Source organism: Rhinatrema bivittatum, chromosome 11, assembly GCF_901001135.1.
Source record: "Rhinatrema bivittatum chromosome 11, aRhiBiv1.1, whole genome shotgun sequence".
In the NCBI taxonomy this organism is placed as follows: Eukaryota; Metazoa; Chordata; class Amphibia; order Gymnophiona; family Rhinatrematidae; genus Rhinatrema; species Rhinatrema bivittatum.
Genome location: NC_042625.1, coordinates 66,243,240 through 66,265,521, shown reverse-complemented (window position 1 = coordinate 66,265,521; position 22,282 = coordinate 66,243,240). Strand labels below are relative to the sequence as shown.

The window sequence follows — 22,282 nt, the reverse complement described above, 5'->3', positions numbered from 1 at the left end:
TACTGTAAGACAAAAACAGAGTTGGATCTTCGTGAAAAATAAGCTCCTGTCACAGCAGATCCCTGTGGACTGGTAATTCAGTCCACCAGGCGCCTCCACAGATCTGCATACCTTTGCCTCCAGGGCCCAATCTGGTTGCTACCAGAAGCACCATTCCCATGTGTCTCTGATCCTCAAATCATTCTGCTCAACACTGGCCAACCCTTCCTGCAAGAGGGCATCGATGCCCAAAGACTTAATAGATCTCTTCTGTGTGATCTGAGAAGCCAGGAATCTTTGCATTGTGTGATATCGCCAACAAGTCTAGAAACGAGAGGATCCAGCAGCCCACTATGAGCGGAATGCTTCGTTTGACAATTCCTATTTTCCTGGATCCAGACTCTTGTCTGCTGAGAAAGTCAGCTCTTACATTGCCTTTTGTTATAACATGAGAGGCTGAGATCTCCTGAAGATGTACTTCTTGTCCTTCCATGAGTTGGGGCTATTTTTCTGTGACACTTGCCTGGGTCACCATTGTGGCCCAAGAGATGAAGCAGCAGATGAGCAGGGGACTTATTGACAGCTGTGGATGGAAGCTCACCAGCAATGAGCAGGACAAGCGCCAGATCGCAGGGCAGAAATCGCCTTGGCCTGAATCTTGTCCAGTCCTGGCTCCTATGAAGTCCAGGTGGGGTGACAGGCAGAGATGGGTCTTTGGGTAATTGATGAAAAACCCCAGAGACTACAGCACTTGGATGGTCAGACTTAAAGAGTGCTGGCTCCCTGCTGAGAGGAACATTTTGACCAGCCAGTCGTCCAAGTAGGGGAACACATGTACCCCCTGATGTCTTAGGTGCGCCCCCAAACACTGACAAGCACTTGGGGAAGACCCGAGGGTCTGAGACCAGGGCCAACGGTAGTACTTGATTGCTGGGTAGTGAGCTTCTCCTACCACAAAGTGAAGATACTTCCTGTGACTTGGGAAAAATCACAATGTGAGCATAGGCATCCTTTAGGTTGAGGGAGCAACAGTCTCCTCTTCTGAGGAGAGGGAACTTTTCCCTCTGAAGGAATTTGTTCAAGGCCCTGAGATTGGAGGCAGAGCATGCAAAAAACTCTCTCATGCATATTCATTGTTGGTTATCCAGAAAACCTGGCCTGTCTGTGGTCCTCGAGACCAGAGTTTGCCATCTGTGTCCATAGGAGAAACATTACATTCAAAAAACCCTCACAGGATGGAGATAAAGCGATGGTGTCAACATGTAGGTTAAAAATCATCTAATACTACATTACAATTTAAATCCAATTCAAATGTTCAATCAAGGGAGCACACTATTTTCTAGTAGGCCGGTTTACAATAAGAGGCAAATAATACTTTTTTTTTATTATTAGCTATTGAAGCTTTGTATTGTTCAAAATTAAAAATCAGCAAGGAAAAACATTAAAAAATTTAAATAAAATTAAAAGACCTCGGTTTGGATTAAAAAAAAAGATAGTTACCACAGGGCACAGCTGAGAAAACAGAACATGGTCAGAATCTAAAAGTCAAAACTCACTAATACATAAAACATCAGATTGTTCATCAACTTAAAAGTCACAATAAAAATCAATCCTGGTTCTAATGGAATGAGCATTGATAAGGTAAATACATAAACTAGGACAGTTATTAACAGATTTGGTCATGGAACATGAAATTAAACAAGATAGTAGCCTAAGTTTGCTTCTATCATCTTTTTCAAGTTATAACAGGAATAGTCTCGAATAAAGGACCCATAAAAAAAGCCAACCTAAAAACAAGAAAAAAGTAATCAGCAGTGCAAGAAATTCCTCAAAGGCATGAAGGAGCACACAAAGCAAGTTCCCCCATTTGTGCAGAGGTGCCTCTAGCAACCACACTGGCTTAAAGAACCTGGTGGAAATACCTGAGGTGTCAATGCATACAAAGTGGGTCTCTCCAGAGAAAAGAGATTCTGGAACGAGGGGTCATAGGATGAGAGTGAAGGGGGGGGTAGAAAGAGGAGTAATCTAAGGACGTCTTTCTTCACAGAAAGGGTGGCGGATGCACGGAACAATCTCCCAGTGGAGGTGGTGGAGACAAGGACAGTATGTGAATTCAAGAAAGCAAGGGACAAGTACAGCAGATCTCTGAAGGCGTGATAGAGACTGCAGAGCTAAGCAGTTGTATAGACTGCAGGCTAGACAGGCTGTACTGTCTTTCTGCCATCATGTTTCTAGCCTCTCCACAATATTCATAATGGATAAGTTACCAGGTCTTCAGAATAACCAAGTTGTAGGGCATGCTAATTTTTCCAGAAAACTCTGGAAGAATCTGTCCATTGAAATGGGATTATTTATCATGAGTCTGACTACCCTTTGATGAACTCAGATCCCACAAAGATATCCTTACAGAGACATGAAAGGCATGTCCCTAGCCCCATCACTGGCACAGCTAAAGCCAAACATCTCCCCGGTTACATAGAAACATACATAGAAACATAGAAATGATGGCAGAAGAAGACCAAATGGCCCATCCAGTCTTGCCCAGCAAGCTTCACACATTTTTTCTCTCATACTTATCTGTTTCTCTTAGCTCTTGGTTCTATTTCCCTTCCACCCCCACCTTTAATGTAGAGAGCAGTGATGAGCTGCATCTAAGTGAAATATCTAGCTTGATTAGTTAGGGGTAGTAGCCGCCGCAATAAGCAAGCTACCACCCATGCTTATTGTTTTACCCAGACTATGTTATACAGCCCTTATTGGTTGTTTTCTTCTCCCCTGCCGTTGAAGCACGGAGCTATGCTGGATATGAGTGAAGTATCAGTCTTCTCCCATGCTGTTGAAGCAGAGAGCCATGCTGGATGTGCATCGAAAGTGAAGTATCAGGCACATTTGGTTTGGGGTAGTAACCGCCGTAACAAGCCAGCTACTCCCCGCTTTGTGAGTGCCAACCCTCTTTCTTCTCCCTGCCGTTGAAGCAGAGAGCTCTGCTGGATGTGTGAAGTATCAGTTTTTCTTCTCCCCTGCCGTTGAATCAGAGAACTATGCTGTATATGCATTGAAAGTGAAGTATCAGGCTTATTTGATTTGGGGTAGTAACCGCCGTAACAAGCCAGCTACTCCCCTCTTTGTGAGTGTGAATCCTTTTTTCCACATTTCCTCTTGCTGTTGAAGCTTAGAGCGATGTTGGAGTCACAGTAAGCATGTGTATGTTTATTTAATAAGGGTATTGACTCCAGGCAGTAGCCATCATTCTGGCGAGTCACCCACTCTTCATTGGCAGCCTCTTGACTTTATGGATCCACAGTGTTTATCCCACGCCCCTTTGAAGTCCTTCACAGTTCTGGTCTTCACCACATCCTCCGGAAGGGCATTCCAGGCATCCACCACCCTCTCTGTGAAGAAATACTTCCTGACATTGGTTCTGAATCTTCCTCCCTGGAGCTTCAAATCGTGACCCCTGGTTCTGCTGATTTTTTTCCTATGGAAAAGGTTTGTCGTTGTCTTTTGATCATTAACACCTTTCAAGTATCAAAAGTCAACTTCTCCCAACACAACTGCTTTCTTCTGATAGAAAAACATATATACACCCAAGTTTAATAGACCTCTGACACCATCCCTTACTATGTGACCGTTCAGCAACGCAGCATAAAAAGACAGACTCGAACAGATGAAAAAGAAGAAAGAAACCACTCAGATGAACTGAGGAACACACTGTGCCCCTGCGCTTGGCAGCTTTATATAAGAATGTGCTACACTGTATTAGTATTATTATTCAGCACTGAATCCAGTCATGAAATCCATGTGTGTAACAATCAATTGCATGTCTTTGGGGAAAACATGGTTCTGTATGTGAGAGATTGGATATGCCCTTAAGATTACCAGTGACTTACTTCCTCATTTCAGTTTCTTTCTGTTTCCGCTGTTTGTCCTTCACGTATGCAGTAGGGTCAAATCGCGAGAGACGAGTTCCTGATAAAGAGAAGTAAATAAGTTGAATAGCATGCAGTGTCTGAGAACAGCATTATAACCCCAGAACTATTTGCAAAATCTGCACCCTCATCTCATATTAATCACCTCTGGACCTAACATGGCATGTTAGAATCTGTAAGACACACTGGTTAATATCTATGCACCAACTCGGGAGCAGGCTGTCTTCTTCCAAGCTTTACGTCCCATCCTAATTCAGCATACAGTAGGCCACCTAGTAATTGCTGGCGATTTCAATGTTACTTTATCCCCTTCCCTGGACAACTCTAAGGGCCACTCCCACACATCCCCGACCCAAACCAGAGCTCTTAAAGATCTGATGGAGGATCATAATTTGATTGACCCCTGGAGAGTGAAATACCCTCATTCTCGTTCATACTCCTTCTATTCTCCAGCCCACAATTCGTACTCCCGTATCGACTATATACTCCTGGATAAATCTCTATATCACGTGGTTAACCATACTGACCTGGGCATCATTTCCTGGTCGGATCATGCCCCCATACGCCTAATTTTAAGACTGCAGGGCGGAGACCATGGCAGCCACTTCTGGAGATTAAATGACTATTTTACATGACCCATTATACATACAGTCCTCCACACAGCTTATTACTGACTTCTTTCAGGATAATGTACACTCTGTAAACTCCCCGGTTCTTCTCTGGGATAGTTTTAAAGCATTTATCAGAGGTCACTTTATCTCTCGTACCACCTATCTTAAAAAGCAGAAGGAAGCAGCCTGTTCTACACTTCCGGGATCGTATAGTGGCGCTGACTGCACAACATGTCAGTAAAGGCACCCCCAAGATTCTTACTCAACTAAGGCCTGGGAGGACCTACATAGGCTAGAAGTAGACCATATTGCCCACGCCATGAATATCACTCACCAATGTTACCTTTGAGGGCGGTAACAAAGCTGGGAAAATACTAGCCCACCAATTGAAGAAAGTATCTTGTCAAAACCACATTCTTAAGATAAAAGATGCCCAGGGCCATTTGCAATCTACCAATAAAGATATCACAATCCAATTTCTTAACTTTTATAAAAAGTTGTATGCGGCTGAAACACAAATCTGGAGAGCAGATATAGAACAATACTTGCAATCTATTGATCTTCCCTCCCTGACCCCAGAAATGAGGGACTTTCTAAATGCTGAAATAACGAGTCCTGAAATCCTCCTCGCCATAAAAAATCTCAAGGTGGGTAAGGCCCCGGGTCCCGATGGCCTTATGGCTAAATTGTATAAACTTTATGGACCAGCTGTGGTCACTCACCTTCAGAACCATTTCAATTACCTCCGTGGAGGGGGAGCCCTACTACCTGACTCCAATAAGGCCGGAATCACCATTATCGCTAAACCTGGTCGAGATCCAACCTTGTGCGCCTCATACAGGCCAATATCCCTGATCAATTTAGATCTTAAACTATTAGTTAAAATTCTCGCTGACCGTTTGAATGGTTTTATTGGCCAGATCATTCACCCGGATCAAGCCGGTTTTATACCCGGTCGAATGGCCAGTGACAACGTGAGCAAGATCATAGATATTCTATGGGGCATATCTAAACAGGATTTGGCACATATACTTCTAGCTATCGACGCCAAAAAGGCATTTGACATGGTCCACTGGCCTTTCCTGTTTAGTACCCTCACGCACATGGGTTTTGGTCCTTTTTTCTATAATTGGATTCAGGCTCTCTATTCTTCCCCCTCTGCATGTCTAAAAATAAACGGTACATATTCAGATTCCTTCCTAGTTCAGAGAGGTACCAGACAGGGATGTCCCCTTTCCCCCCTATTGTTTGCCATATTTCTTGAGCCCATGGCCATCCACATTCGAAATAATTCCCGTATCCAGGGGTATTCTTTAAATTCTCACCAATATAAGTTGTCATTATTTGCCGACGACATTATGTTTACAGTGAGTAATCCCTTACACTCTCTAAAGGAAATTGAAAATGAGCTTGCCCACTTCAGTACTATATCTGATTTTAAGATAAACTGGGATAAGTCTGAAATTCTCAACATCTCCTGCTCTCCGGAAATGGTTCAGACCCTCCAAAGTTCTCATCCTTTTAAATGGGCCCCTGCCAAATTAAAATATTTAGGGGTCAATCTTGGCAAAGACCTCTCTAATTTATTTCAGCTTAATTATACACCTCTTATTCAAAAACTAGACTAAGATTTTATCCGATGGAACTCCCAACCCTTGACTTGGCTGGGCCTCCCAACCCTTGACTTGGCTGGGCCTCCCAACCCTTGACTTGGCTGGGCCGCCTTGCCACACTCAAAATGAATGTTCTCCCTAGATACTTGTATCTATTCCACACATTACCTATTCCGATTCGACCGGATATCTTGAAAACCTGGCAACGGAAGCTACTACGGTTTCTTTGGAAATGTAGACCACCTCGTGTGGCCCGAATGGTTCTCTACCAGTCTAAAGCGCAGGGAGGTTTGGCTCTTCCCAACTTACTCTGGTACTATGGGGCTGCCCAACTGCGGCCCCTTATTGATTGGCATCGCCCACAGGACGGCAAACCCTGGGTTCAACTTGAACAGACTTGGCTCTCTACTATGCCTTTGTCGGCGTTGATATGGCAACCCAATAAAACATGGAGATCGAACTTGACCCTTACCCCCTGCGCTCGACAAACTCTCAATGTATGGAAACAATGGAAATGTAAGCTGGTGGGACCGGAGCTATACTTTTTACAGAGTTCCCTCTTCCACAATACTTTATTTCTGCCGGGTCTCCCACGCCTTGCCTACACCGCCTGGAAAACACGAGGTATTTCAAATTTTCCCAGGTATTCCACCAAGATTCAATTATCTCCTTTGCTCAACTGCAGGACACTTTTCACCTTTCAAATGCAGAATTCTTGCCCTACATGCAACTTTGCCATTTTCTACTGTAATTACAATCCCAGGGCCTGCTGTCGACCCGGCGTTCACTTTTTGAAGGCTATTGCTCCAGCACTCAAATACCCAGAGGCCTTGTTTCTAAACTCTATAAGCTATTGGCATCACGTCCAGCGACCAAACCGGCCCATTTGAGGGCCTGGGAAACGGATCTGGGCAGATCCCTGTCTGACAAAGAATGGGACACTGTCTTTCTACGAATGTCGCAGGGTCTGGTTTCCGCCCGGATCTCGGAAGCCAACTACAAATTACTATATAGGTGGTATTTTACCCCCACACGTCTCCATCGCTTCTCAACCAGTCATGACCCCAGATGTTGGCGCAATTGCCATCACCTGGGTACTTTTCTCCACATGTGGTGGGACTGTGCAATGATACAAAAAGTATGGACATATGTTTCGCAGACAGTCTCTGAGATTCTGGGCCGGACAATCGACCTCAAACCCGTTCAGGCTCTTCTTCATCTTCCTGACGACGACCTCCCTGCTCCCGCACAGACATTTATTCAGTTGGTATGCACTTCGACTGCTATGGAAATCGCGTTTTCTTGGAAGAGAGTACAACCTCCTACGCCCACTGAGATTCTGTCTCGTTTAGACAGGACGTGTACTCTATATCGACTAACAGTGTTTAAACATCACAGTCTATTTAAATTCTACCAGATATGGAATCCTTACATTTCATGGAGGCAGTTACCTCTACCAACACTCTCATAACATTCTTGAATGTTTGATTGGACGCTGCACAGCTTGGTTTGCACTGGTATCTTTCTCATCCTCACTATATGCATGTTATTTCGGGTTTTTTCTTTTTCTTGTTCTCATTTTTTCATTTTTTATCTTTTTTCTTTTGATTATGAGTAGCATGACAGGGGGGGAGGGTGGGAGGGTAACCATTGTAAACATTGCCATGTACCCAATATTTTTGTATTTCTTGTTTATTGCTTGTAATGTTTTTGGTCACGGCAATAAAAAAATTATAAATAAAAAAAAAAAAAGAATCTGTAAGACAGTAAATAAGCAGAGTTAAACTAAAGTAAAGTTTATAGAAATAAAATCCTACTCAAATAATTTTTTTTAAATTTTATAACATGTTAAATAACTGAACTAGATTTAAAACCTCCAGAGATAATATAATTGCAAGTAGCAAAAAAAGATGGAAAGGGAGATTTAGCAAAATCTCTCTCCATATTCAGAAGCTTCAGGCACTGCTATAAGCAAACAGACTTGACCTGATCCCAACAGTTGCTAACCTTTAACTTGAGCATCCGTCTGCAGGTGACGGCATGGTTGTACTAGCCACATGGAGGCCAAAATTCAAAGGCATTTAGCCAGATAACTTTTGAGTAAATGCCAACTTTTCAATATTCCCAGCACTTTTCTGGCTAAAATTTAGCTGAATAAGGTAGGGATGTTCCGGGACAGGGATAAGTTTGCTGGGAAAATTATCCTAACGCCAATATAGGAAAATTGGTTCTTACCTGCTAATATTTGTTCCTGTAGTACCACGGATCAGTCCAGACAGTGGGTTGAGCCTCCTGTCCAGCAAATGGAGCCAGAGAAAAACTGAAAGGGCATCCCATATAAGGAGTGTGCTCACCCTGCACCCCTCAGAATAAACATTAACAAAGCAGATAACCAAACTGGGAAATGAACCAGATGAAGGTCAAGCAAGTAACTGATCCAAAAAGGATAACACAATGCAAAAACTAGAAACAGTGCAAAAAACCAGCTCTTGTCTAAAAGGTATAAATGTCCGGTGCCTTAAGGTCTTTCATATATAATAGCTCTGTAAGGAAAAGGCATTCTCCAAAGCTGAAAAGAAAGAAGACAACAAGCGGACTTAAGAACAGGATACCGAGAGGGAGTCTGGACTGATCCGTGGTCCTACAGAAACGAAAATTCGCAGATAAGAACCAATTTTCCTTTCCCTGTATGTACCCGGATCAGCCCAGACAGTGGGATGTACCAGAGCTTCCCTAAGTAGAGTGGGACTGCGAAAGACCCGCTCTGAGTACCTGTCTGCCAAAAGAACCAAGCACTGGCGCCGCTACGTCAAGACGGTAATGCCGAGCAAAAGCATGCAACAACTTCCAAGTGGCTGATCTGCAAATTTCCTACGGAGAAACCAGCTGGCTCTCCGCCCATAAAGTAGCCTGTGAACGCAGAGAATGGGCTTTTAGTACCCTCCGGGACCTGCCATCACCCGGCAAATATACAACCGACACGATGGCTTCCTTTAACCAACGAGCTACGGTGGCTTTAGAGGCCTTCTGCCCCTTATGAGGCCCACTCCATAAGACAAAAAGATGATCTGAGATCCTGAAGTCATTAGTAACCTGTAAATACTGCAGAAGAGCTCTCTTAACAACCAAACAGCGGAGGTCACACACACACCCCCCCCCCCCGTGCACTAGCAATATCCTCCGGAGAGAAGGCAGGGAGCTCGACGGACTGATTTACATGGACAGAGAAAACCACCTTTGGTAGGAAGGAGGGAACCGTCTTTAGAGAGACCCCCGAATCCGATAACCGCAAGAAGGGCTCCCTACAGGAGAAAGCTTGAAGCTCGGACATCCTCCTAGCCAAACAAATAGCCACGAGAAAGACTGTCTTAAGCGTCAGATCCTTGAGTGTAGCTCAGCAGAGGGGTTCAAAAGGCACCTCGCAGAGGAGACGAAGAACCAGATTAAGACTCCAGGATGGACAAGTCGCCCGGACCGGCAGATTCAAATGCTTGGCGCCCTTAAGAAAACGTACGACATCCGGATGGGCTGCAACCAAGTAACCATCGAGCCTCCATAAGAGGGAACAGAGGGCGGAAAACTGAACACGCAAAGAATTAAAAGACAAGCCTTTAGAGAGACCGTTCTGAAGGAAGGAGAGAACCAAGGAGACCGAGGCCCTATGTGTCGATACCCCCGCGTCTGCACACATATTCTCAAACACCCTCCAGACTCGCCCATAAGCCAGAGATATAGACTTTTTACTTGCGCGCATCAAAGTGGAGATCACTTCCTCCTTATAGCCTCTCCTTAGGCACTACCCGCTCAAAAGCCAGGGCCGCTAGACAAAAGCGATCCGCCCGCTCGAAAATACAGGACCTTGTTGGAGGAGATTGTGCAGGTGACCGAGACAAGGAGGCCGTCCGACGCGAGATTCACGAGGTCCGCGAACCACGGTCTACGGGGCCACTCTGGCGCGATGAGAATTACCAGCCCGTTGTGAACCTCTATCATTCTGAGGACCTCTCTCACCAGAGGCCAAGGTGGGAACACGTAAAGGAGAACATCTCTGGGCCAGGGTAGGGCCAGCTCGTCCACTCCCTCCGAGCAGTGTTCCCGTCTTCGGCTGAAGAACCTGGGAGCTTTTGCATTCTTTAAGGTGGCCATCAAGTCCAAGTGAGGAGCCCCCCACTTGGTACGACTAGATCCATCGCTTCTTCTGACAACTCCCACTCTCCGGGGTCGAGATGTTGACGACTGAGAAAGTCTGCCTGAACATTCTCCTGCCCTGCGATGTGGGAAGCCACCAGGCGGTCCAGGTGGCGCTCTGCCCATGCGAACAGTCTGCTGGCCTCCAGAGCCACCAGGCGACTCCTGGTACATCCCTGGCAGTTGATGTAAGCTACTGTAGTAGCATTGTCGGAGAGAACTCTCACTGCTTTGCGCCTGACCAAGGGGAGGAAGAACTTGAGTGCCATTCAGACCACCCGGGCCTCCAGGCGGTTGTTGTGCCACTTGGATTGGGCCTTGGACCAACGACCCTGAGTCGACTGAGCCTGACACACCGCTCCCGGTGTCCGCTGTCACCATTACATTTGGCCTGTACCATCAAATAACATAATAACTGCATTATCAGTAGAAAAACACCCTTTCATAAACCCTGATTATGTGAATGACAGAACCCAAATATTTTGGCATTTAGCTTGCAATCCACATTTATTAGAGAGATAGGTCTATAATTCTGAGTGTCTAAGACAATCATGGCTTCACGAAAAGGACCCTAAGATTTTCTAACCTATAATGTTGATGCCTTTTTATATAAATCATTTTGGGTCACCATTTTGGGGAAGAAAGCAATAAATAAGCCTAAAACAGAAATAGAAATTCTAAAATGTAGGATCATGTATGTGGTTTGCAAAAACCCAAGGGAAAATGAAGTTCCTCTGTGCATAAAATAAGAGCAAGATCTGGGCGTGATATCTGATGATCTTAAAATCCAAACAGGTAGATAAGGCATTGGCAAAAGCCAGAAGGATGCTTATGTGCACAGGAAGAGAAATAGCAGATAAATGGAGGCGATACCGCCCCTATATAGATCATTGGTGAGACCTCATTCGGAATACTGTGTACAATTCTGGAGATCATACCTTCAAAAGGATCCACATTGTGGCTACTAAAATGCTCTTTGTTCTAAATGGTCTTTGTTGGAACAGGCTTAAAGAGGAAAGAGGCGATATAACATTTAAATATTTCCAAGAAATAAATGCACAGCAACCAGATCTCTCAACAGAATGGAAACTCTGGAATGAGGGGCCATGGGATGAGGATGAAAGGAGGTAGACTCAGGCGTAAGCTAAGGAAATATTTCTTTACAGAAAGGTTGATGGATGCATGGAACAGCTTCCCGGTGGAGGTAGTGGAGACAAGGATATCATCAAATTCAAGAGAGCATGGGACAAGGAATAAACGATTTCTAAAGGAGAGGAAGGGACTATAAAGCTGAGCAGGAGATCTGGATGGGTAGACTGGATGGTCATGTTGTTCTATGTTACACTAAACAGGTTACAGTAAGTGCAGCCTTAAATATGACTGCAACTTAAGTCCACTGGAAACATTACCTGAGGAGGTGGGGGCCAGGTGGGAGGCACGTGTCCGGCTCCGACCTTCTCTGTCCATGGGGCGTTCACGAGTTGCTGACCAGCAACCACTCCTCTCACGAGACCCAGAGCGCTCTCGGGACATGGGTCGCCGCTCATCTCCTGCTGTTGAACTGTTGCGGGATCGTGGGGCTCTAATGGTGTGGGCAGAATCAGTGTGGTTCTGAGGTGATGGCCCAACCGGAGTTAGTCTCCTATCCAGGACAAAATTGCACATTAGTAAATAGTGGTCACAAAAAATACCTAGTACAAATCAACCAATTAGATGGGCTGGACCATCCACCACTCAATTAGGTTTATGCATGCGGTAATTTCATCCAAGCTTTCAGTTCTTAAAGTTCTCTCATCAGCTTTTTGAAGAGACACCAAGACTAGTAAAACAAAAATGGCCAACAGATGTGGTGAAGCAGCAAAGATATGCAAATGAAACAAGAGACTTGGCTGCAGCTTAAAGGAAAATTGGTTCTTACCTGCTAAGTTTTGTTCCTGTAGTACCACAGATCAGTCCAAACTCCTGGGTTTTGGCTCCCCTCCAGCAGATGGAGAGAAAGTTTTGCTGACACTGCCACTTGACACGAGGTGCCACCTGCAGTCCCTCAGTATTGAACTGTACCCTAGCCAGACCAAAACAAACAAAACCATACCTTGAATAACTAACCTCCCATGAACGAGCAGTGGGAAGAGGAAACCTGGAACTAAAAACCGTGCCCACACAAAACCCTGTATAGGTCTAACAAAAACCTTTGCCATTCGTCATAGTAATCACAAAAACAGATCAAGCGGACTCTCCAATTCTCTCTTTCCTCCAGTGGGTGGGACTCTGGACTGATCTGTGGTACTATATGAATGAAAATTAGCAGTAAGAACCAATTTTCCTTTCCCTGTACGTACCCAGATCAGTCCAGACTCCTGGGATGTACCAAAACTTCCCTAAACAGGGTGGGACTGCAAGAGTCCCACTCAAAACATACTTTCACGAAAGCCCATGGCCTCTGGGGCCTGGGCATCCAAACAGTAAAGCTTGGCGAAAGTGTGCAACGATTTCCAAGTAGCCACTCTACAGATCTCCTGTGGCTAAATTTGCTGATACTTGGCCCAGGAGGCTGCCTGAGAATGGGTAGAATGCGCCTGTAGCCCCTCCAAAACAGGGCAACCTCAACAGATATACACAGAGCTAATAGCCTCTTTCAATCACTGCACAATTGTGGCTCTTGATGCCTTATGACCCTTTTTGGCACCACTCCACAGCACAAAGATTATCTGACAAGCGGAAGCTGTTCGTGACCTTCAGGTACTGCAACAAAACACACTTTACATCTGTCGTAACTCTTTAGCCTGAGGCGCCATAGGATCCAAACCTGGGAAGGATGGGAGCTCCATTGACTGATTTAAGTGGAATGACTACACTACCTTCGGCAGATAGGACGGAACTGTTCAAGGACACTACCGCATCTGAAATTCTCAAAAAGGGCTCCCTACATAAGGCCTGAAGCTCAGAGATTTGGTGAGCCAAACAGATTGCCACCAGGAAGACCACTTTCAAAGTGAGATCCTTCATAGTAGTTTGTTTCAGAGGTTCAAATAGAGACGCACATATGCTCTTAAGGACCATGCTAAGGCTCCGGGAAGTGCAAGGCTTTCAAACCTGAGGACGCAAATGTTTCGCTCCCTGAAGAAAAACGCACAACATCCGGATGTGCCGCCAGAGATACTCCTCGAAACATCCCAAAGCCATCACCTGAACCCTGAGGGAATTAAAGGATAAACCTTTGACCAAACCCTCCTGCAGAAAGGCCAAAATATATACCACTGAAGCTCACATAGGATCCACCCTCTGCCCAATACACCAGGCCTCAAAAACTCTCCATACTCTCGCATAGGCCAAGGACATGGAAGTCTTCCTAGACTGCAAGAGGGTAGCAATGACCCTTATTCCTCAAATCCCTCTCAAAAGCCAAGCCGCTAGACAAAAGTGATCTGCTGATTTAAACAAATGGGACCTTGATGCAGAAGGTTCGGCAGACGAGCTAGCCGTAACGAACCAAATCAGCCAGTCATCCAGACAGGGATGGACCACGACCCCGTCCCTCCAGAGAATTGCAGCCACCACGACTATTACCTTGGTGAATGTCCTGGGCGCCGTCACCAGACCAAAGGGCAGGGCGCAAAATTGAAAATGTTCTCCCAGAATCATGAATCTCAGATATCTTTGATGATCGGGCCGGATTCCTATGTGTAAGTATGATTTGGACAAATTCAGAGATGCTAGGTACTCCCCCCTTGTGCACAGAGGCAACCACCGAACACAGGGTTTCCATTCGGAACAAAACAACCTTCAGAGCCACATTCACCTTTTTTAAATCATAAGAACATGCCATACTGGGTCAGACTAAGGGTCCATCAAGCCCAGCATCCTGTTTCCAACAGTGGCCAATCCAGGCCATAAGAACCTGGCAAGTACCCAAAAACTAAGTTTATTCCATGTTACCGTTGCTAGTAATAACTGTGGTTATCATCTAAGTCAACTTAATTAATAGCAGGTAATGGACTTCTCCTCCAAGAACTTATCCAATCCTTTTTTAAACACAGCTACACTAACTGCACTGACCACATCCTCTGGCAACAAATTCCAGAGTTTAATTATGCGTTGAGTGAAAAAGAACTTTCTCCGATTAGTTTTAAATGTGCCACATGCTAACTTCATGGAGTGCCCCCTAGTCTTTCTATTATCTGAAAGAGTAAAAAACCGATTCACATCTACCCGTTCTAGACCTCTCATGATTTTTAAACACCTCTATCATATCTCCCTTCAGCCGTCTCTTCTCCAAGCTGAAAAGTCCTAACCTCTTTAGTCTTTCCTCATAGGAGCTGTTCCATTCCCTTTATCATTTTGGTCACCCTTCTTTGTACCTTCTCCATCACAACTATATCTTTTTTGAGATGCGGCGACCAGAACTGTACACAGTATACAAGGTGCAGTCTCACCATGGAGCGATACAGAGGCATTATGACATTTTACATTTTATTCACCATTCCCTTTCTAATAATTCCCAACATTGTTTGCTTTTTTGACTGCCGCAGCACACTGAACCGACGATTTCAATGTGTTATCCACTATGACACCTAGATCTCTTTCCTGGGTAGTAGCACCTAATATGGAACCTAGCATTGTGTAACAATAGCATGGGTTATTTTTCCCTGTATGCATCACCTTGCACTTGTCCACATTAAATTTCATCTGCCATTTTAATGCCCAATTTTCCAGCCTCACAAGGTCTTCCTGCAATTTATCACAATCTGCTTGTGATTTAACTAGTCTGAACAATTTTGTGTCATCTGCAAATTTGATTACCTCACTTGTCATATTTCTTTCCAGATCATTTATAAATATATTGAAAAGTAAGGGTCCCAATACAGATCCCTGAGGCACTCCAATGCCCACACCCTTCCACTGAGAAAATTGTCCATTTAATCCTACTCTCTGTTTCCTGTCTTTTAGCCAGTTTGCAATCCACGAAAGGACATTGCCACCTATCCCATGACTTTTTATTTTTCCTAGAAGCCTCTCATGAGGAACTTTGTCAAACGCCTTTTGAAAATCCAAGTACACTACATCTACAGGTTCACCTTTATCCACATGTTTATTAACGCTTTCAAAAAAGTGAAGCATATTTATGAGGCAAGCCTTGCCTTGGGTAAAGCCATGCTGACTTTGTTCCATTAAACCATGTCTTTGTATATGTTCTGTGATTTTGAAGTTTAGAATACTTTCCACTATTTTTCCTGGCACTGAAGTCAGGCTAACCGGTCTGTAGTTTCCCGGATCGCCCCTGGAGCCCTTTTTAAATATGGGGGTTACATTAGCTATCCTCCAGTCTTCAGGTACAATGGATGATTTTAATGACAGGTTATAAATTTTTACTAATAGGTCTGAAATTTCATTTTTTAGTTCCTTCAGAACTCTGGGGTGTAATACCATCCGGTCCAGGTGATTTACTACTCTTCAGTTTGTCAATCAGGTCTACCACATCTTCTAGGTTCACCGTGATTTGGTTCAGTCCATCTGAATCATTATCCATGAAAACCTTCTCCAGTACGGGTATCTCCCCAACATCCTCTTCAGTAAACACTGAAGAAAAGAAATCATTTAATCTTTCCGCAATGTCCTTATCTTCTCTAAGTGCCCCTTTAACCCCTCGATCATCTAACGGTCCAACTGACTCCCTCACAGGCTTTCTGCTTTGGATATATTTAAAAAAGTTTTACTGTGAGTTTTTGCCTTTATGGCCAACTTCTTTTCAAATTCTCTCTTAGCCTGTCTTATCAATGTCTTACATTTAACTTGCCAACGTTTATGCATTATCCTATTTTCTTCTGTTGGATCCTTCTTCCAATTTTTGAATGAAGATCTTTTGGCTAAAATAGCTTCTTTACCTCCCCTTTTAACCATGCCGGTAATCGATTTGCCTTCTTTCCACCTTTCTTAATGTGTGGAATACATTTGGATTGTGCTTCTAGGATGGTATTTTTTAACAATGACTACGCCTCTTGCATCCTTTTTACCTTTGTAGCTGCTCCTTTCAGTTTTTTTCTAACTTTTTCTCATTTTATGAGTTTCCCTTTTGAAAGTTTAGCACGAGAGCCATGGATTTGCTTATATGATCATATGGATTTGCTTATATGATCACTATTGCCAAGCGGCCCCACCACCATTACCTCTCTCACCAAATCCTGTTCTCCACTGAGAATTAGATCTAAAATTGCTCCCTGTCTCGTCGGTTCCTGAACCAATTGCTCCATAAAGCTATCATTTATTCCATCCAGGAACTTTACCACTCTAGCGTGTTCCGATGATACATTTACCCAGTCAAAATTGGGGTAATTGAAGTCTCCCATTATTACCACACTACCGATTTGGTTAGCTTCCCTAAGTTCTCTTAGCATTTCACTGTCAGTCTCACCATCTTGACCAGGTGGACGGTAGTATACTCCTATCACTATAGTCTTCCCCGACACACAAGGGATTTCTACCCATAAAGATTCAATTGTGCATTTAGTCTCGTGCACGATGTTTATCCTGTTGGACTCTATGCCATCCCGGACATAGAACACCACACCGCCTCCCAGGTGCTCCTCTCTGTCATTACGATATAATTTGTACCCCGGTATAGCCCTGTCCCATTGGTTGTCCTCTTTCCACCATGTCTCTGAGATGCCAATTACGTCTATGTCATCATTCACTGCTATACATTCTAATTCTCCCATCTTACTTCTTAGACTTCTAGCATTAGCATACAAACATTTCAAAGTTTGTTTTTTGTTTGTATTTTCATTCTGCTTTTTAATTGATAGGGATAAGTTAGAATTTTTTAGCTCAGGTGAGTTTTTAGTTACAGGCACTTGGACTACTTTTCTTATTATTGGAACCTCACTGTCGGGATGCCCTAATTCTAATGCATCATTAGTATCCTTTGAAGAAACCTCTCTCCGAACCATGCACTGCTGAGTGACTGTCGGCTTTCCCCTTTGTTCTAGTTTAAAAGCTGCTCTCTCTCTTTTTTAAATGTTAGCGCCAGCAGTCTGGTTCCACCCTGGTTAAGGTGGAGCCCATCCCTTTGGAAGAGACTCCTCCTTCCCCAAAAGGTTCCCCAGTTCCTAACAAAACTGAATCCCTCTTCCTTGCACCATCGTATCATCCACGCATTGAGACTCCGGAGCTCTGCCTGCCTCTGGTGACCTGCGCTTGGAACAGGGAGCATTTCAGAGAATGCTACCCTGGAGGTTCTGGATTTAAGTTTTCTACCTAAGAGCCTAAATTTGGCTTCCAGAACCTCCCTCCCACATTTTCCTATGTCGTTGGTGCCCACATGTACCACGACAGCCGGCTCCTCGCCAGCACTGTCTAAAATCCTATCTAGGTGACGCCTCACGCATCACCTAGATAGGATTAGATAGATAGATAGAAGGTGGCGGACCTCACGTCCGCCACCTTCGCACCAAGTAGGCATGTTACCAGGAGATCCTCATGCCCACCAGCCATCCAGCTGTCTACATTCCTAATAATCGAATCACCAACTATGACGGCCAACCTAACCCTTCCCTCTTGGGCAGTAGGCCATGGGGAGATATCCTCGGTATGAACGGACAGTGCATCACCTGGAGAGCAGGTCCTTGCTACAGGATCCTTTCCTGCTACACCAGGTTGATGCTCTCCAATCATGAGACCTTCTTCCTCCAAGGCAGCACCAGGGCTGCCAGTCTGAAGTTGGGACTTGGCTACTATGTCCCTGAAGGTCTCATCTATATACCTTTGTCTGCCTCAACTCCTCCAGGTCTGCCACTCTAGCCTCCAGAGATAGGACTTGTTCCCACTCCCGAAACAGGCCTGAATATCAGCAGGGCCATGGATAAGTTGTATCTTTTGCCAGAGGATACGCTTGAGCTTCTGAAGGTCCCAAAAGTGGATGCATCTGTTTCGGTTGTTACTAAGAAGATGACCATTCCGGTTGCTGGTTCTACAGCTCTGAAGGACCTTCAGGATAGGAAGCTGGAAGTGCACCTCAAGAAGATTTTTGAGGTGTCAGACCTTGGCGTTCAAGCTGCTGGGTGTGGCAGTTTTATGTTGAGGGCCAGTTTACGCTGGATGCAGCAGTTACAGGCTTGACAGGTCCTTCTCTGAATCTGAGACGAACCAGGCGAAGCAGCTGGAAGCCTTAGTGGCATATAGTGCAGATGCCTTGTATGATCTAGTCAGGACCTCCTCCAGGACTATAATGTCTGTAGTTTTGGCCCGGAGAATCCTCTGGTTGAGGAATTGGTTGGCTGACATTTCATCCAAGTCTCAGTTGGGAGCTTGCACTTGCAGATCATCTGCTTCTGAAGCTTTGGAGGAGCTCTCCACAGTGGGCTTCTGTGCCGGGGATCCTAGGACTCGCCTGACCCTCATGGCCCCTGCAGCCCCAGAGGGCCTGGGTCTCTTTGCCGGCCTTATCGAAGCCCCCTTTTCAGCCCTGTGGCGCGCAGCGTTCCTGGCCTTATAAGCTTTGTGTAATAAAAGCACAAAATCTGAGGAGAAAGTAGAAGAGGCATCTGAGCCCTCCTGGAGTCCCCTTCACTTCCTGAAGGGAGCCCCTTGGTGTCTGGACCTCCCCCGGAGGTCCCCACCACCAGAGATAAAAGGAAGAAGGAAATTTCCATCCCCCTTCGCGGCCCATGTGGAATACCTGAAGTTGGACAAGATGGCTGCTGTTACTGCGCTTAGTGGGACGGGATTGCCGACGGGCTGCTGCACTGGTGACAGCCTCCCAGGCTCACGGGGTCTGGCCAATTTATTTACTGCCGCGCTCCCTGAAGTGCCCTCCCCACCGGAGAGGCACCCAGAGCATTTGCTGTCGAGGGAGAGATGCGCACACGTCTCCACAAGCCGAACCACACGGAATGAAATCCAGCACCGGGCAGCAAGAGCAGAAAAGTCACTGGAGGAAGGGGGAACAACTGAGCTGCCCAATCACTTAAGCAGCAGAGCCGGGGTAAAGATGTGCCATCCTATGGCAAGCCTCTATTTGCTCCCTTGTTTAATTTTCTCTTTTTTTTTTTTTTTTTAAACAAAAAAACTTTGATAGGCAATAAAATAAGTACTTCCCTCAAAAAAGAATGGCTGCAGGCTCAGTCCATTCTTCAGGGCGAGGAAACCAGGACCCACAGTTTTCAGCCCTGTCCAGCAATGAAGGAGTGAGCAACAAAGGGCCCGTGACCCCCTGCTTGTCCACCTCACAAACCGGGGGGGGGGGGGGGGGGGGGAAGGGGGCCACACCAGGACCTAACAAACCCCTGAGAAGCAAACACTCCTAAATCCTGTGGTTTTGAGTAAAAAAAAAACCAAAACAAAAAACACTGTGCGCTTTGCACCTCCATCTGCTGGAGACCAATACAGAGGGATTGCAGGTGGCACCTTGTGTTACGTGACAGTGTCAGTAAACTTTCTCTGTCTCAATCTGCTGGAGGGGGGGCAAAACCCAGGAGTCTGGACTGATCTGGGTACTTACAGGGAATCAGATTACTTTGATTTGCATACTTTTGTTGCTATGTCATACAGGAAAATGAAAGAGGAGGAAATTCCAGCACAGAAATAAAATACCATTTATCATATAGAAAGAATATGCAAATGTCAAATGTGAAAGCAGACATTAAATTTATTTTTAAACTGCATCTCTACACCCAAAGAGAGAATACAAGACCAGAAATAACCCAGATACAAAGAAAATATAAAGTTAAAACTTCTACAGTGATCTCAATCTTGTGGGGCTATCTGGCTCCAGACAACAAAACTCAGCCTGCAGTAGACAAGGATGACTGTTCCATGCATCACAGACTTTCTTCCACAACCTGTGAACAGGCCAGTCAGACGAGCACTACTGAGACACTTTAAATTCACAGGCTTTTAGATTTTAAAATATAGCTCTTTCTGGGTTATTGCTAGCAGAGAGCTTGATTTTACTGAAATGACTTCCCCAAGGAGGGGGTGAAATTGTCAGCAGGTCAGACACACACATCTGGGATGCACTGGGTGAAATCCATCTGCACCAACATCACGATAGCTGTGGCAGAGGGGAAAGCTTTATCTTAATGCTAGGAAATATGGCTTCTTCCATCATCCCTTTCACTTATATTCAAATATGATACATTTAGGGAAGATGGAAAGCTCTGTCAGTAGTCATCAGATCCAAGTGGGGCAAACCCTACCTGTGAAGCATGCAATGAAAGGAGTCTTGGTTCAGCTCAGAAGTCCACCCTGCACATTTTCATGGCCCGCAATATGAGCTCCAAATATTCCCATTAGTTAGATTATTACTAAGACTTCCCTCCCTAATGAGGACAGATGCCCTCTAGAGAACCCCAGGGCTTAGTCCTTGAAGGATACTAATGAAACAGGAGAGTAAGGGCATCCCAACAGAGAGGTTCCAATAAAAGCAAACGTAGTCCATGTGCCTATATGTAAAAAATCACCGAAGCTAATGATTTCCAAATTATCCGTAAGAACTGAAAAGCAGGTTGTTAATACAAACAAAAAACACGCTTTGAAATGTCTGTATGCCAATGCCAGAAGTCTAAGACGTAAGATGGGAGAGTTAGATTGTATAGCAGTAAATGATGAGATTGACATAATTGGCATCACAGAGACTTGGTGGAAGGAGGATAGCCAATGGGACAGTGCTAAATCAGGGTACAAATTATATCGCAATGATAGGGAGGAACAACGTGGTGGGGGTGTGGCACTTTATGTTCGGGAGGGTATAGAGTCCAACAGGATAAAGATCATACAAGGGACTAAATGCTCAATAGAATCTATATGTAGAAATCCTATGTGTGTTGGGTAAGAGTATAGTGATAGGAGTATACTACTGTCCACCTGGTCAAAAAGGTCAGACAGATGTTGAAATGCTAAGAGAAATCAGGGAAGCTAACCAATTTGGCAGTGCAATAATAATGGGAGATTTCAATTACCTTCTAACAATCACGTTGTATCAAAGGTTTACGATTTTTAGTAGCAATACTAATAGTCTTATGCTTCTATAACATTTTATCACAAATTTCATGAAAGTTTAGGACCTTCATACACACCCACGGTTGGCAAGTATACAGCTTGTGCTTTCACCACTACGGGTCTTCTTTTAATCATCGGTCTATTAAATTCTCTTTTTTTGTTTTTTCAATTTTTTTTTTTTTTAAACTATTTTGTAAAATTGTGGAAATAAGTACTTCCCTTAACTTGCGCAATCAAGCTTCAGAGTCCAAATGTCTGTGTCCATGTTTCACGAGCCGCTGCCTAAGGGACCTCTTGATATGACTCCCAGCACACTATTGTGGTAAATCTCTAGATACTCCTTGACGGAAAGTCTTCCAACATTCATCAGTTTTATATTTTATAGAGGTCCATCTCATCTTTATTACAGACCCCGCCACTATTTTGTTCTTTCGTCCACTTGCCAAAACGCCGAAAGAACAAAATGGTGGCGGGGTCTGTAATAAAGATGAGATGGTCCTCTATTAAAATATAAAACTGATGAATGTTGGAAGACTTTCCGTCAAGAAGTATCCAGAGATTTACCACAATAGTGTGCTGAGAGTCATATCAAGAAGACCCTGAGGCAGCGGCTCACGAAACGTGGACACGTTGGACTTTTGGACTCTGAAGCGTGATTGCGCAAGTTAAGGGAAGTACTTATTTCCACAATTTTACAAAATAGTCAAAAAAAAAAAAATTGAACAAACAAAAAAAGAGAATTTAATAGACCGATGATTAAAAGATGATTAAAATAGTCAAAAAAAAATAAAAAATTGAACAAACAAAAAAAGAGAATTTAATAGACCGATGATTAAAAGCTGTATACTTGCCAACCGCGGGTGTGTATGAAGGTCCTAAACTGTCATGAAATTTGTGATAAAATGTTATTAGAAGCATAAGAATATTAGTATTGCTACTAAAAATCATAAACCTTTGATACATAATTGTT

The 22,282-nt window shown here is 44.4% G+C and overlaps 1 protein-coding gene across 2 annotated transcripts in view; it reads right to left on the bottom strand.

Moving 5' to 3' along the window:
* The window catches only part of CCDC61 (coiled-coil domain containing 61), a 121,056-nt gene that overhangs the window by 31,001 nt on the left and 67,773 nt on the right, over positions 1–22,282 (bottom strand). For both annotated transcript variants that reach the window (XM_029571445.1, XM_029571446.1), the window contains exons 8-9: positions 11,730–11,962; positions 3,870–3,948 (exon numbers count right to left, since the gene is read on the bottom strand). In XM_029571445.1, coding sequence (XP_029427305.1) covers positions 3,870–3,948; positions 11,730–11,962 — 312 coding nt within the window. The remainder of the gene's footprint in view (positions 1–3,869; positions 3,949–11,729; positions 11,963–22,282) is intronic.